The sequence below is a fragment of the Haemorhous mexicanus genome, chromosome 6 (genome assembly GCF_027477595.1).
Source record: "Haemorhous mexicanus isolate bHaeMex1 chromosome 6, bHaeMex1.pri, whole genome shotgun sequence".
Lineage (NCBI taxonomy): Eukaryota > Metazoa > Chordata > Aves > Passeriformes > Fringillidae > Haemorhous > Haemorhous mexicanus.
Window position 1 is genome coordinate 29533641 of NC_082346.1, and position 15532 is coordinate 29549172.

The 15532-nt window shown below is 38.4% G+C and overlaps 1 protein-coding gene across 11 annotated transcripts in view; it reads left to right on the forward strand.

Annotated features, from left to right (window-relative positions):
- Positions 1–15532, forward strand: part of NUMB (NUMB endocytic adaptor protein) — a 98911-nt gene that overhangs the window by 54821 nt on the left and 28558 nt on the right. For all 11 annotated transcript variants that reach the window (XM_059849593.1, XM_059849595.1, XM_059849596.1 and 8 more), the window contains exon 2: positions 9594–9737. In XM_059849593.1, the coding sequence (XP_059705576.1) occupies positions 9612–9737 (126 nt within the window). In that variant the 5' untranslated portion in view covers positions 9594–9611. The remainder of the gene's footprint in view (positions 1–9593; positions 9738–15532) is intronic.

A 15532-nucleotide genomic window follows, 5' to 3' on the forward strand; every position in this document is an offset into this window, starting at 1 on the left:
GCAGTCTCAGCATCCTGCTTGCTTTGCACTGCTCCTTTCATAATAATTCTTTGTTAGTAATTTATTAATAATTAATGTTTAAATATAAAGACTTTCATAATAATATAATAATAATTCTGACTACTGTTTGCTTATTTGACAATTAAAATTTTGGAGGACTAACATGAGTTATGACATTTCCTAGACAGTAATAATGGCTGAATTCATATTCACTGCTATTTATAATTACAGTGGCTTTTTTACCCTTCTTCCATACGCTTTTCTCTGCTGTTTTTATTACAGAATAATTTCTCTTTGTGAGATGATCTTGTATTTCTAAAACCATTTTAATCTACTCTGGAACATTTTGCATCACCTGCAAACAGTTGTTGAACTTATTTCTTTTGAGAGCATACATGAATGAATGAAACATTGCTGCTTGTGGTGGAGAGCCCTCTCTATCTCCCTGTTCTGTATCTGAGCACGCTAGTACTCTTGTGGATTTACCTAGTTTCTCTGTACCTGAATCCTGCTTGCTGACAGACTCAGCAGCGCTACTGTTCATTCCCACTGGAGGTTTCTCATGAGGCTGATACAAATGTATGGTTTGTTGTTCCAAATGTTTCCAGAATGTGGGCTGGGTGGGCTGCTGGGCTGGACCATGCTGTGGGCTGGTGTGGAGCAGTGTTGCAGGATCTGTTGGCCAAAATGCGGTTGCCTCCGCTTTTGCGAAACATTGTATATGAACCAAGGGTAAAGCTTCACTATGAATATTTTTTAATATCTTGCTAAAATATATCTTCCTAGTCAACTGGTTTCGAGCACAGTTGGTTCCTGCAAGGCATGCTCTGAATCTGTAGCTTTTTTGTCTGCTCTCTTTGCTCTTACCTAAGAGCTGGAACCAAAAATACAGTGTGTGTTCGTTCATACGGTTCTGTATTCCCAGTAAGTAGGGAGTGCTCAGGTCAACAGCACCAAGGAATGATTGGCTGATTTATATTCGACCCTGTCTGTTAGTAAGCAGCAGATGCTAGACCTTGTTTAGTCAACACTGATTATTTGCTTATAAAATACTCATAGGTCCTACGGAAGTAAGTCCAGTGTAAACCCTAAGGTTTGTGATTGATCTACTAGTAAAAGATGCTTATTTTACTTGTAAAAGAGTATTTTTTAAATTTTGAAAATGCATTTCTTTTCATGGGATTTGACATACATAACTTCAAGCTGCAGTTCATGGAATTGAGTGATGAAAGAACAGTCTTTTTGGCTGTTTCAACTCATTTTGTACTTTCTTTTTTATCTAATTTCATTTTGAAATTCAGCATGTATTTGTAAAGATACCTTTTAAACTGAGATGTTAATGTTTGAAAACTGTTGAGTCGTCTGATATTTAGCTGCTGTAAATGTAAATGATTCACTTGGAAATGACGTGGCTTGGTTAGTTAAAATTATTCACATGTGTGCAGATGAGCTGCAAAGCAGAACTGCTTGAACTGCTTTCCACAAGGCACATGTCTGGTTTTTCTTTACTAAACTTCTGCTTGTTTTCGGTTATCATAGATAGTACAATTCAACTCACTTTCTATCACATCAAGTGTTTAGGAGACCTGCTTTCCACCAGTGACTGACAGTCTGCAGGGTATTTTTAGAGTGAGCCTACAAAACAAGGGATTACTGCCTTATATCTCTGCTCTTAAACCTCTTAGCATATTGTTTAGGACCATAGTCGGAGTTTGCAGTTGCTGTGGTGTCTGATGAATTGGGACATTTGCTTTATAATAGTTATTGATGGAGAAAATGAGGCTTGCTTTCTTTTATTTGCTGAATTTCACAAGTTTATGAGAGGCAAATGATTTATCTTACATCTACTAGAAGGGGCATTGCATATCCTTAGGAATGACTTTGGCCTTGCAGTGATCAAACTTGTATTTTTGTGACAGTTTAAGAGTCTGAACGTTTACTTTGTGATACTTCTGTTACATAATATTGTGGAATACTGAATCTTGTGTTAATTGCTGCAGTCTGGAGGTATTTATGTTTGGAAAGTGTATTTTATGAAATCCTAAGCTTTAGGACAGGGCCTCTGGTAGCTGAATGTTTTAGCCACACAATTGTTAACAGTGTGTTGGAGTATAGTTCATTATTTCATTTCCTGATATTTCATAAGCTGTGTGCAATTTTTGTTAAAGGCTGGCTTTTGCCAGTAAAATGTTGCTGTCATAACATTGTTTTTTCCCTTCTTCCACCCTCATCTGTGGTGCAGATAGAATTGTCGAGGGCTCTGGAAAGAGTTGCGGAGTGCTCACACGATACCCTAGTTCAGGTATAAGACAGCAAGAAATCTGATGGATTAGAGGATGTCTTGTACTTCACATCATATGATGACAATGCATCACAATTTCAAAGAATGCTGTCAGAAACATTATTGTCACAACTCTGATCTCTTTGGTTTTACATAAAGAGTTTAAGGTTGCCTTTTCTGCTGTATTTTCAAAGTATGATCTAAATAGTACTTTCACTGCTGAAAGGTGAGTTTTCTACAGCTTCAGTAGGCTTTTAGTTATGTATCCAATAATTTATCTTCAGCAAGGAAAATCCCCTTAATTTGAACTCCAAATAATAATAATAACAATAACAACCAAATGTGTTTGCCGGCTGAACAAATGAAGAAATGCTTCACTTTTATGCATATTTCGATAGAATGCTTACTTGTAGTATTGTATGATTAGATGTTAATTGGGTAACGAAAGGGTGAATGGGTTGGAAAGCCGTGTGGTGAATAATGTGGTTAGTCAGCCTGTATTGCGAAATAGGCCTGTTAACGTTTTAGTGAGCATGCTCATACGGTTACTTGCCTTCATTTGCTTCAGTGTGACAGTGCTGGATTTAATTAGATTTTATGGGGTCTAAACTCACAAAAAGGCTCAAAGTTCTGCATTCAGAATCTGACACATGGAGTGACCTTTTCTTCCTTAGAAGATAAGGGTACTCTGTGTGCTTGTGCTGGTGAATAATTGCAGAGAAGCTGTTGCAGGGCAATTGCAGCAAGTTTTGGCTAACCTTTACAGTAGGCTTGGAGAGATAGGACATTACATGTTTTTGTACTGTGTAAGTGGGAGAGGAGGGGAGAGCGTTTGCTTAGCAGCAATGCTTAATAAGGATTTTTCAGAGTAGTAAAACTCCATCCTAGCAGCTTCATAATAGACAGCGACAGACTATTTACCTTGGCAGCACTCAACTTGCTTTCCTAGCTTGCCTCTTTTTTATAAATGAAATGTTCTTACATTGGCATCTTAAATTTAGGGACTCACATTGTACATTAGAGAGCAGAAGAGATCTAAATGTTTTGAACTGCTTCTACTTGTGTTTGTACTGCAGGTAAGCCTGCCAAACCCAGACCTCACCCCAAGAAAATGACTTGAAACAAGCATATTTCCTCACTGATGTCCTCATGTCCTGGTTATAGCCAAGATTGACAATAATGTTCAAGTGGCAGCAGTAAACTGTATTTTATTGGAAAAAGCAATGTGAAATACTCTTCTGGAATATGGAAGTGTGGGCTATTCACATTTCCTGGCACATAGTATCATTGTATGATTGAGGTTTTCATAATAGCTCAAAAGATAGCTATTAAAGGTTAGTCTGTGGTCAAGTGTGACCAGGTTGTACTTGCACAAGAACTCAGAGCCCTGAGCTTTCTAAGGATCTTCACAGCCATGTGGAAGAATGTCTCTGGAGTGTTTTCCTAATAAGTAGGTTAGGTAAACACACTTTTTTCAACAAGATTAGGATTATTTGCATTTCCTCTTAGGTGTGAAATATCAGGTAACTGGCAGGAAGAATGCATCCTGATTCAGAAAGCTTTGGTGTCAAAAAATGTGAGAAAAACATATTAGAGATGGATGAGGTTTTTGCTCTGGATTTCAGAGCAAAAACTCTTTGGCTTGGCCCTTCAGCACTATTAGGTGTATTTCACTGGGGAAGAGCACATAAGGGAGCAGATGGTTGTGCAGCTGCTTAGTCCTCACCTGTCTGTGGCCAGCCGGCAGTACTGGTATGAATGAGACCTTTTTTTTTTCCCTTTTAAATTACTTAACCTGATAGTATCAAGTTAATTGAATTTGTTTTGTATGGAGGCTTGTAAATTTTAGAATGATCCCTATAATACATTGTTCTTAAAACTGTATTTCCCTGCTGTTCAAAGTGCATACTTCTAGGAATTTTGTTCGTGTGTCAATACTGTGCCCAGTGGTTCTTGCCTGTAGGAGGACTTTGTACTACAAATCAGGAGGATGGCCCTCGGAATGAGTGGGTGTGTGTGGGGCGGGGGGGTGTTCCCTCCTGCCCCCAGTACTCTGCATTTATTGCAGGCTGCAGAGAGTACTTTGCCCTCGTTTGACCCATGAGTTTTTTTTTCTAAATTAGTAAATAGGAAACAGGATTAAATTCTGAAAGAAAAGAGGGAGTAATCCCAAACCTACTGAATGGTTTTTCAAAGCTGACTGAGGACTTAATACCCATTTTTATCCTTTTTCATTGCAAACAGAAAAGATAATAGATAATTGAATGCGGATTAAATAACCTTTGTGAAGGCTAGAGTTCATAAGAAAGATAAAAAATGTTTGTGATGTTTCTTTGTCCTGAGTGTTGAAACTCAGTGGTTGCTTAGTGTGAAATAGGTAGTACATCCTAGCTTGCAATCTAGCCAGTTGAATTTGTGCATGCAGTTCACATTCCCAGGTATCCATATTGTCCTTCTGCCCCGCAGATTCTCTAGTTTGGATTACCCAGTAGCAGCAACTGCTCTGCAAGAAGCAGCTATCCACAGTGTAAATGAATTGCTTATTTAAAGGTATGGCTACGTGGGTAAACTCTTGCGAAGCTAAGCTCCAAATTTGCATCATCAGCAGCTTCCTCCTGGTCTAACTTCAGTTAATATGAGAGCTTACCCATCTCCCACTGAAGGGTAAATTGCTGGCTTGTGCTCACTGAAGGGTAAAAGTGAACACAATTGTACAGCAGAGCAGCTAACAAGACATGAATTAACATGCTGGTTTATCTTGCAGTAATTTGTTCTGCAGCCTTACCCTGATGATGCACAAGACAGTGAAGCTGAGTGCTTCAACATGCACTTTTATCCATGACAGTCTTGTTTCTGACAACTCTGCCCCTGAGTTGTCAGTGGATTCATAGAGGTGTAAATGGTAGTTTTTCTGTTGGTCAGAAGAATAATGATGCTCCAGCTCTCCTTAAATTGCCTTTTGAGCTCTGTTTCCAAAATACATAAATTTGCATGAAAACAAATGGTAACAATAAATTTGAAAACTCATTTGTCTTTTTGATACTTTTTGTAGGTGGGTGCCTTGAGAACTGGTCTAATGTCTAGTCTCATGTTGAAATCTCTTGAATTGCAAAAGTGGTAGAGATACTCATGTTGTGTGGGTCATTTTGTTTTGCTTTGTTGGAGTTTGTTTTGCGTTCTTTTTTCTCCAGCGGGAATGACCATTTAGGTACTCTGCTGTCTGCGGTAAGATAACCTTGAAATGTACCAGGACCCAATGTGGCTCTGTTTCCTTATTTCTCCAGAAGGCTCAGGACTTTCAGCTTTTGTTGCCAGTTTGTCTCGGATGTAATATTATGTTTTGTGATTTAATTAGATTTTGATTTCCCTATCTTGACTTTTTGCTAGGTTTTCTGAGTTCCAGGCAAAATTAGTAAAAATTTCAGCACTTAATTGGAGCAATTCACTGTGCTTCTCTTCTGAATCCTCAAATATGCAGCCTGTGTGAATTGTTCTATTTAACACTTTCCCATCAGGTGACAGCTCTAGTTATGTTGTCCTGACATCCATGTTACCAGCAAATTAGGTATTTATAGGACATACTGTTTTGCAGCCTACTTATAAGTCTGTTATTTCAGAAAACAGAAGTGTGGCCATTGGAGAGAGCTTGCTGGTTGCCTGACAAGAAATTAATTTTGCTGTTTGTCAGCATTTCTAGCAGATAGAATAAGCTATTTTTAAACTGTTTGTTGCCAACATGACCTCAAAATTAGAACATGTAGGAAAATGGGTTTGGTTTTTGATGAAAAGGAAATACTTTGGGCAAAGTGCCACTTCAGTTTCTCATACAAAATGTAGTTGAGGAACTCTTATTCTTATCCTCCCCTGGGGACTGAGATTCCTGGTCAGAATAAATATCTGATAAGGCACCAGTCTCTTGGGCACCAGTAATGCCCAGGAGGGAGAAGTCCAACAGAAGGCTCGCATAAGCAAATGTTATGATAAGGCAATTAGACTGCGGTTTTTCACAAGTGGCACAGTGGTTGTGTGCTGTGCTTGGCCCTTGCTTTGCTATTCGCTGAAGTTTTTGAGATTCAGAGTTACCTTGATTTCTTCAAAGTTGACACGAGTCTTACTGCATCTAATTGTATCTCCTTAAGAGTCTGTTGCCCCTTTTGGCAGAGTGGAGTATCTGTGTCCATTTGTCCCTCACCGGAGTGCAAGGTCGGGCAGCTGGGCTGTAAGCCATGTGCTGACCAGATTTCTGCACTTTACACTGAAGCAGCTGGAGCTCTGGTTTTGCCCTGGCACTGCCAGTGTGCAGCAGGGACAAGAGTGGGTGTCCGTCCTTATCAGCTGAGATGCCATGCAGAGATTTGCTGCAGTATATTTCACCTGGCCAAGGTGATTGCATGGCCTCCCTTGAAATTCTGATTCCTTCAGACAGATGCACAGAGTCCTCTGTCTGCAGTTTGTAAAACAAAATACAAAACTAATATTGCTGTAATGCCTCTCTAAGCCTTGACGGAGAATAGAGGCTTTGCAGCTCCTCTTAAAACTTTGAGAATTGCCTTTGCACATTCAGAGATTTTTAAAATGGCTTTTACCTTGTAAAATAAACAATGTTTATAGAAGAGTGTTATGGTTTAACCCCAGATGGCAACTAAACTCCATCCAGCTGCTTGCTCACTCTTCCCGGTGGGATGGGCAAGAGAATCAGAAGATAAAAAGTGAATACTTCATGGGTTGAGTTAAAGATAGGTAAAACAAAAGCCACACAGGACAGCAAAGCAAGAGATTAATTTAATGCTTCCCATGGGCAGGCAGGTGTTTGGCCATCCCCAGGAGAGCACGGCTCTATCGCACACGGCAGTTACTTGGGAGGACACTGTCACTCTGAGTGTACCCCTTTCCTACTGTCCTTCCTTCCATCTTTCCTTCCCTCCCCCATTTTTACATGCTGAGTCTGATGCCATGTGCTGTGGGACATGCCTGTGGTCAGCTGGGATCAGTTCTCCCATCTGTGTCCCCTCACCGCTTTTTGTGCCCTGGAGCCAGCTCAGTGGTGGGGTGGGGTGAGAAGCAGAAAAGACCTTGATTTAGTGTAAACATTCCTTAGCAACAACTAAACCTATGTGTTATCAACATTTTTCTCAGCCTATATCCAAAACACAGCACTGTATCAGCTACTGGGAAGAAAATTAACTCTGTCTCAGCTGAAAGCAGAACAGAGCTGCTTCAACTTACTGAGTGATAAGAAATGCTCGTGTTTTTTTATTTTACACATATGTTCTAATCTCTGAATCCACTCAAATTCAAGAAAATATTTTATGTTCCTAGTTATGACAAGCATTTTGTAGCTATGAAGGAATGAAGTTAACACTTCTTTATAACAAGATAATAGTGATTGAGCACTTCAGCACTTTCCCATCCCTGCACTTATGCTGCTTTTTAGACCTCCTGGCTGTTCTAGGTACCTACTAGGGACAGTTGCCTATAGCCTTCAGCATACATCCCAACCCTTCACTTAATTTTCATTTGGATTTGGGCTGCTTGGAGTGTCTCACCTTTTTGCTTTCAAATGCTCATCAAGCAACTTTGAGCACAGTGTTTGCTGTAAAAGTCGTCTTTGGTGTGGCTGTTTTCTAGTGTAGAAATACTGCAGGAATGATTCCCTATGCTGAAAGGACCCAGAATACTGCAAGACCGAGGAGTAATGGAAGTCAGGTGCCACTGAACTTGTGCGTGTGACTGTTGTGCTTATTTGTGCTTAAACAATGAACATCGCCACACTTAAATCACCCAGTCCTAGTGATATACTGGTGTTTTCTTTATCCATGGGTATATCTTTGTCTTATTACTTTTCTTACAATAGTTCTTTTAATATATGATGGAAAGATGTAAGATTCTAGAGAAATTAGCCAGTATCATGCCATGAAGATACAGTGGTAAGGGACTTCTTTAATTTTCTGCTGCTTGAGGAAGAAAGTAACAGTTGCTGAAGGAAGTTTCAGGGAGTCACTAAGAAAATACACACCTGTTTGTTATTTAGCGTGGTAAAGTGTGCCATGAGATACAAAACAATTTAGTATGTTTAATTAGTGATGGGCAGTAATTTTCTACAGTGCTTTTAATTTCTGACTTTTCTTCAGCTTTGAAATAGTTGCATTTTGACTTTAACCTTCTTAAATGTCAGATACCACAAATAGGAATGTGTTGATTTTTCTCACCTATGTCAAATAATTTTGACTTGAAGATACTAGATCCTTTCAAGGTTTAAAATGGTGTTCCAACTGCTTTTAAAGCAGCTTTCATTCAAAGGCCAGCTATTGACACCTGTAAATTTCTATATTCTACAGTTTATTCAGTCTAATGGGAAAATAAGCATGTGTAATCCAATTAGATTTTGCTGCCTTGCGTTCTGCGGCATCTTTTTTTTTTTCAATCAAAATGAGATGTCATGGTTGTGAGAAGGCTTCTTTTTCAGGAATGATGACCAAGTCTCAAGAAGCCTTTCAGTATGTCTTCAATATTCCCCACTTTGTGTCCCATATGATTTTACTTCTTTAGGTGAATATCGAGTCTTTTTATTAGTAATAATTTTGCTGGTAGCTTCTTGGTTAACTGTAGTTTGATTCTAGTAAAGGTTAGCAAGTCTAAAGCATAGATGGATTGTATATAGAAATTGATACATGAAGGCACAGTATATACAAAGTTTTGAATTCTAGGCTTCAAAAATATATTTGCAGCACTGTCTTCCCCTTTTGAAGATGTGCATTTCTCGTTTCACCACAAGAATTCTACCAGTAGACTAAGCAAGGGCTGGACTGTTCCCCTCAGCAGAAGCATGAACCTATCTCTTGTACTTAATGAACAGCACAAGCACCTGATTTTAGGAGCCGTTTTAGAGCTATGAATCCTTGCCTTGCATGAGTGCCTTGGAAGCTTTTGCTGTTGGTGTCCTGCTTGGTTGCTTTAGGTAGGTGTTTAAATTTGAGGAGGCAGGATTTCATGTGCATCACTCTTCAGAGCTTCTCTGTCAGCTATTTTAGGTAACTGTATGCTCCCACTAATACTTATTCCTGGGTGTAATGCTTCAGTTGCTGTGGAAAGATGTTAAACAAGTAATGTGAATTTGTTTTTTCCATTTTGAAGTGAATACCCATCTTTTTCTGAATCTGTGTCCAAAATATTTTCCTCTCACAGGCCCTTCCATTCATCTTTGCAAAAGCTCAGGTTTTCCACAGCATCATTTGTCATGATAGTGGTTGACCCAAAGTGGCTAAATGTGTGTTTGGTGCCTATTGGCAGTATTCTTTTTTTCTTTTTCTAGGACGTGAAAATCTGAGAAATGAACAAATTACGGCAAAGCTTTAGGAGAAAGAAAGATGTCTATGTCCCAGAGGCCAGCAGGCCTCATCAGTGGCAGACTGATGAAGAAGGCGTTCGTACTGGCAAGTGTAGCTTTCCTGTTAAGGTAAGAGTCACTGCTCTTCTTTTGGGTATCCATGAGGTACTCTTGCCATGAATTGTTATTTGGCTTTTTTTGGCAAGCATAAACTAGAGACATGCTTCATTACATGCTGACCTATTTTACAGTTGGCTCTCATTGCAAAGGATGTGGCTTTTTTCTTAAAACCAGATGGCTCATGTAACAAATGCCTTGGAAAACCAGTCTGAGATATCCTACATTATTATCTAGTTGAAATAAATCATGTAGCTTGGTAGAGGAGTAATACAATATTTGTCTTCATTTTTCTGGAAGATCAGAAATGATAGACCTCTTGGATTGCATGAAAAGGTACTCAGTTCTCTCTGTTAAATGTATCGTTGTGGTTACAGTTTGACTTGTGAGGTAAGTGGTGGGCTGTGCTTGGAAAGCAATCCTTCCTTCCTCTCAATAATTGAAAATATTTTCAGGTAACACCTGGGATTTCAACCCAGTGCATGAGGTTAGAAGCACTTGCTAACTTCTGAGAATGCCTCTGTGCTACGATCTTGTGTGTGTGTATTACAGACTATTAATGCATATGAAACTGAAATTACCTTTTAAAATTCTGGTAACTCATTCCAGATTATCAGAGTATTATAAATAGATATTTTCTTTTTTGTGTCCAATTCTCCTTCCTCTTTATTTAAGAAACAATAATTTAATACTTTAGAATAGTATTTAATATTAATGCTTAATAAATACCAGAATAAAAATAAATATAAAATTTAGGGTGGCTTGTTGCGTATGTTCCCCTTTCTTCCTCAAGGTACTCTAATAGTAGATCTACAACAGGTTGGAAGCATGGGTTAAATTTCAGTGTACAAGGAGCACAGTCTATGGTTCTGACACCTACAGGCCTTCCATTAGTTTTTCTCTGTGTTATGCTTAAAGTAATTCTGTCACATGTTAAACATGTGATGTTGCTAGGTGGAATTCTTTAAACTGACTGTTGCATGTTTTTGTGAAGTTCGGATTGGTAGGTATGAGGTAACTTTCACACGAGGTTAATGCCCTGCTTTACCCTACTAGAGTTGCTTTTGTGCTTTTGCGTAGTCTCAAGTGTATACAACATTTCTAGTTCATGGCTGCCTGCATATTTTGTCTTGAGTTATTTTTCTGCTAAGAGGAAGGAACTGTAATTCAGTCCTGAACAGAGATGGTGTTTTGCCAAAGCTTTGAAAGTAATTGCTCTGGGAAAGCTCAAACTTAGATTAAGGTTTAACACTGTCTAGGAGAGAGCAGAGCTGTAAGTTTGAGGATGGTGATTTTTTTCATAACTTAGGCATTACACAGGTTAAAAAGCAGAGTGCCCAGTTTCTAGGCATTTAGTTTATTCAGACTTTTTCAGTCCTTTACTGAACACAAAGGGTGTGAACCACTCCACACTGTTAAAAGACTGACTTTTTTTTAAACTCTCAGGCAGGACTTGCACTTCTAATGACAAGTGCTTCCTGTATTTAAATGAACCATTCATCTATTCTGGGCACATGTACCCAAAGTCAAAAAACCTTTTAGCCTATTCTGTGCTGAAAAGGAGGAGAAATGGATGAATCTTTGCATCCTGTCATCAAAATGGGACTTAGGTGCACTCATTAGTCTGCTTTTAATTGGAAATCACTGAATTAATTTAATTTGTTCTTTGGGAAAAAATGCTTTTAAAGTAAATGTAAGGGACATTTCTTGATTTGGTCAGAATGGTATAGAGTATTAATATCTAAAGAACTTGCAATTAGGTGAAAACTTAAATTCAGAACAATTTAATACTAAGAGGTGTTTTATCTTACTTGATTAGAATTTATTGTCCAATGTAGTGTGCCTTGGTATAGACAGAGTGGAAATTTTTATAAGGCTTGAAATGCAGAGTGGGTGTTAACTGGTGTTGAATAGATAGAGACAGGAAGTATGCCATTGTGAGGGAACAAGATAAACCAGATGTGGAGTCATCGCTTTAGTGGGTGGTACTGTGTTTTGCTCACAGAAAGAATAGAACTTTGTGCTATTGAAGGAGAGTATCCTGTTACGCCTGTCTTGGGTATTTTTTGGGAATTCATATATTCCAGGAAAAGTATGCAGTCTCCTATGTCCTTAAATATCTGATGGGGTGACTTTTCTTCCTGATGCTCCTCAGTGGATCAGGACAAAGTGAGATATTTTGGGAAGAATGGTTAATGAATAGAAATGCATTCAGTATGAAAGATGGTGAATATACCTGAGTTTTCTATAAGTTTTGCGGTGGGAATTCCAAAGTGGTCCATTGTCTGTAGTGTAGCTGCTCAACCACACTTCAGTCTGTTGGGGGAGCTGGGGAGGGGGTGCACAGGATGAGCATATTCTTACTTCTTATGATCTGCTTTGCCTGCTCTCTAAAAATTGCCTGAAATTCTTTGGAGTTCAAAGCATAACTGAGTAGCAAGACCAGAATCTGGTCATGCTTTCAGGGACGATGAAGACTTCATCTGTACTCAGTGAAGACCTGAGAATTCTTAAAAAATGTTGCTGCAGCTGTCTGTAGGATTTTCTGTTTAAAAGTAAAATAAATGAGACTAGTGTGGTAGCAGCAAAGATGTGGGCTTTGTTACTTATAATGCTTGCTATTTTATATAGGTAAGATGCTAATATACTTTTTTATGTTGTGATAAGAGACAGGAGACTAGTGCAAACACGTAAGGGAACGTTTGTTCTTGGTTTCTCTTGTAAAAAAAAAAAAAAGATCTCTTAAATTGGTTTGGTTTTTAACTTCTTGCCTTTGGGCATTTATATTTTGCCCAGAGCTTGGGTGTCTGTAGAGTGATACCACAGATTTATTCTTTTTTAGACATTACAGAGCATGTGGAAGCACTTTGAAAGTCATATTGCAAATAGGATTTCATCCTGCCTTCAGGCTTTACTCTGTTAGTGTTGGACATGGACTCCAGTAGCTGCTTATTCATTGTGCTTGGAGGATGCTGTACTGCAAACAGATTTAATGTTACTGAAAGGTTTTCTATGTTGGCATGTTTCTTGAAGCTCTTCCTGCGCTATGTCCACAGCTGATCCTTATTGTTAAAGTCATTAAGTGTTCTGTTGGATTTTGAGCAACTCTGATACATCTGTGGATCGTCTTCCCTTTGGGAGAGAAGATGCTCTGTGGAAAGTACAGGCAAAATTCCTGTTACATTCCTTCATGTTGTTTTAAAATTCAGGGAAGTAGATTTGGTCCACAGTTGGTTCTCTCCAGTGCTGTGCTCATAAATTTAGAGGTGGTGATAATCATGAATGAATGCTGTTTCTTTTGGTCAATAGCATTACTTTTTGTTAAAGTCTGTGTTTTTCTGCTAGTTGGTGGGGCTGTGTTGCAGGTAGCCAGGTATTGATCATATTTTCTCGGTCATCTCAGCGTGTGTAGATGTAATTACAGATCTTCTCTGTGTTGGAAATCTAACCACACCTGAGGTGGTAAGCTGACACTCCAAGATAGGGCTGTGCAATGGCTGCTGACTTGCCTGTAGTGCTCTTCTGTGTAAACTCCTTCGAATCCACTAAAGTTAGGTTGAAAGAAGAGCCAAAGAGAGATAGGTCCTGTCTGTCTTCAAATGTATGGAAAGGATGTTAAACTTGTGTTTAGAAAAGTGACTTGCAGACTTTTGCTATTCCATGGGGAGCTTGAACGGTGTCGCTCTCCTAACTTTGGTGTTTTGGAGTCATAATACCTTGCAGCTTTTATAGGTGTTCAACAAGAGTTGCCCCATTAGTAAATGTGGCACTGGTACATCTGTTGCAGTCTGTGCATAAGTCTGTTTTCAGGGACAAATTCTTTTCCACTGGCCTAACAAACTGAAAGGTAAATACTGTGTTTCAGTAGTGAATCCTTCCTCTGAGAAAAAACCAGTACCAGATACATGCAGTATATAGGGGTGTAAGATGAAGAGATTGTATTTAAAAGTATTTAGAAGTTGAATGTTCTAACAGACATTACAGCTGTGCTTATCAGAGCTCTAATTTATTTATACACAATTTTATATGTTAGAATTGTAACAAATGAAGTTCATTGATGTACACATTTTCAAACTTGCTTTCTTGCTCCAGACACTACCTCACTGAAAACATGCAGCTGTTCTGTGGTATAATGACTAAAATATTTGACACTCGGGCTTCTTTTGTGTGAAAAGCCTTTTCGAGTGTCCCTCTGGGTAAGTGGTTTTCATTCATACAAATGCTCTTTGGAATAACTGGTCTATGAAATCTATATCAGAAAAATTAGGTAATTTCCTTTTACCTAAGAGAACTAAACAAACAAAGCATTTGCAAATTCTTGGTGGTTCTGACCAAAAGGATATTAACAGAATATTAACCAGGTTACTGCTTGGTGTTCTAGAAGATGCAACAGTTGTGTGGATCTTGGATAATTTAATTAGTTTTGTTCTGTCATTTCCATGTTCTTGGTGGTCAGTCTCTTTTGACCTTAAGGCATGTAAGGCTACTGTTGTATATCAACTGCAGGTTTACTTGCATTTTTTAATTCGATCTAGAATGCTAAAGATGTTGGTAAAAAAGCTGGTGTGGAAGAGTAACAAACCATATTTCTATCTCTGGCATCCAGGGTTTGCTGCTGAGTACCTGGTATCATTGGAGTTGGCCTTTACACTGAATTAGATTTCTGTGTTAGTCCATAACAATTGTATGGATTCAGTTGTGCTTTTGTATATAAAAGAATTGCCTTTTCAGAACAAGTACTCTTGAACTGTTTCCTGTCTAACCCTTGATTTGATGGGAAGTGTTTGGAAGGCACTGTATTGCTTTGTGTTTTCACACCACTCATGGCTGCCCAGGTGTCCTGTTTGGTTTTGGAATTTGCATATTGAACTTTATTGCTTCATGTCAAATTTATAAATCTCATATTAAAAATAACTTCTTATATTAAATAAGTTTATAAAGACAGCTTGCATTCTGTTTCTCCAGGTCAGAAAGATGGGTACCAGCACAGGTGACTGTGGCTTTTGTTTTATGTCTTAAATGCACTTCTAGTTTGAAATAATAGCTGTGAAAGAATTTACCAGCGTGCTGTTGAAGTGCCTTTAAGTTAAGCATGTGATATTTTTCACTGTGAAAACCTGAGGTACTTGAATAGTCTTTGGAAACTATGTTAAGTATTTTTAAGAAGTCAATGTGACAAAGCTGCTGATTTCTGAAATGTTTTACAGCCTTACACATTAAACACTAGAAATCTCTACCTCTGAAGTCATGAACTCATGTTAGCAATGAACAGTAATCATTCCTGTGAATGCTAACCCTCAGCAAGCAATGGTACATTTTTAAGAATCCTGCAGCATTTAACATCACAAAAAGGCTGGAAGTCAGCTAATTATAAAAGATGGTGATTATAATGGAAGGTGTAAAGCTTACCTCCAATATATTCCTATGCATTTTTGTCATGGCTAAAAGGAATGTGAGGCGATCCCTAATTTTTAAGCTTTTTACCCTCGTGTCCAACCCTTAGTTTTGTTTGAATGGCCTTGCAAACAAAAAGTTTTAAATGAAGGTTCTTGCTGAGTTTTAAAAACCTCCTGTCTTTGGCAAAGGTGAAATTCTTAAATAGTTTTATAAACTTCAGGTTGTTTTAAAGATAGGACAATTAAAATGGTTTGGATTGCCTTGCAGAAATATTTATTTTAAATGTAATTTAGGTGTTGGAAATCAAAAAGTTCTCATGGGGTTATACTTTTTAATTCTGTTTTTTAAAATTAGGAGATCCTCAGTGTCGTACATGGAAACTGAATTTTTTGCAGGAGTTGAAGAAAAGG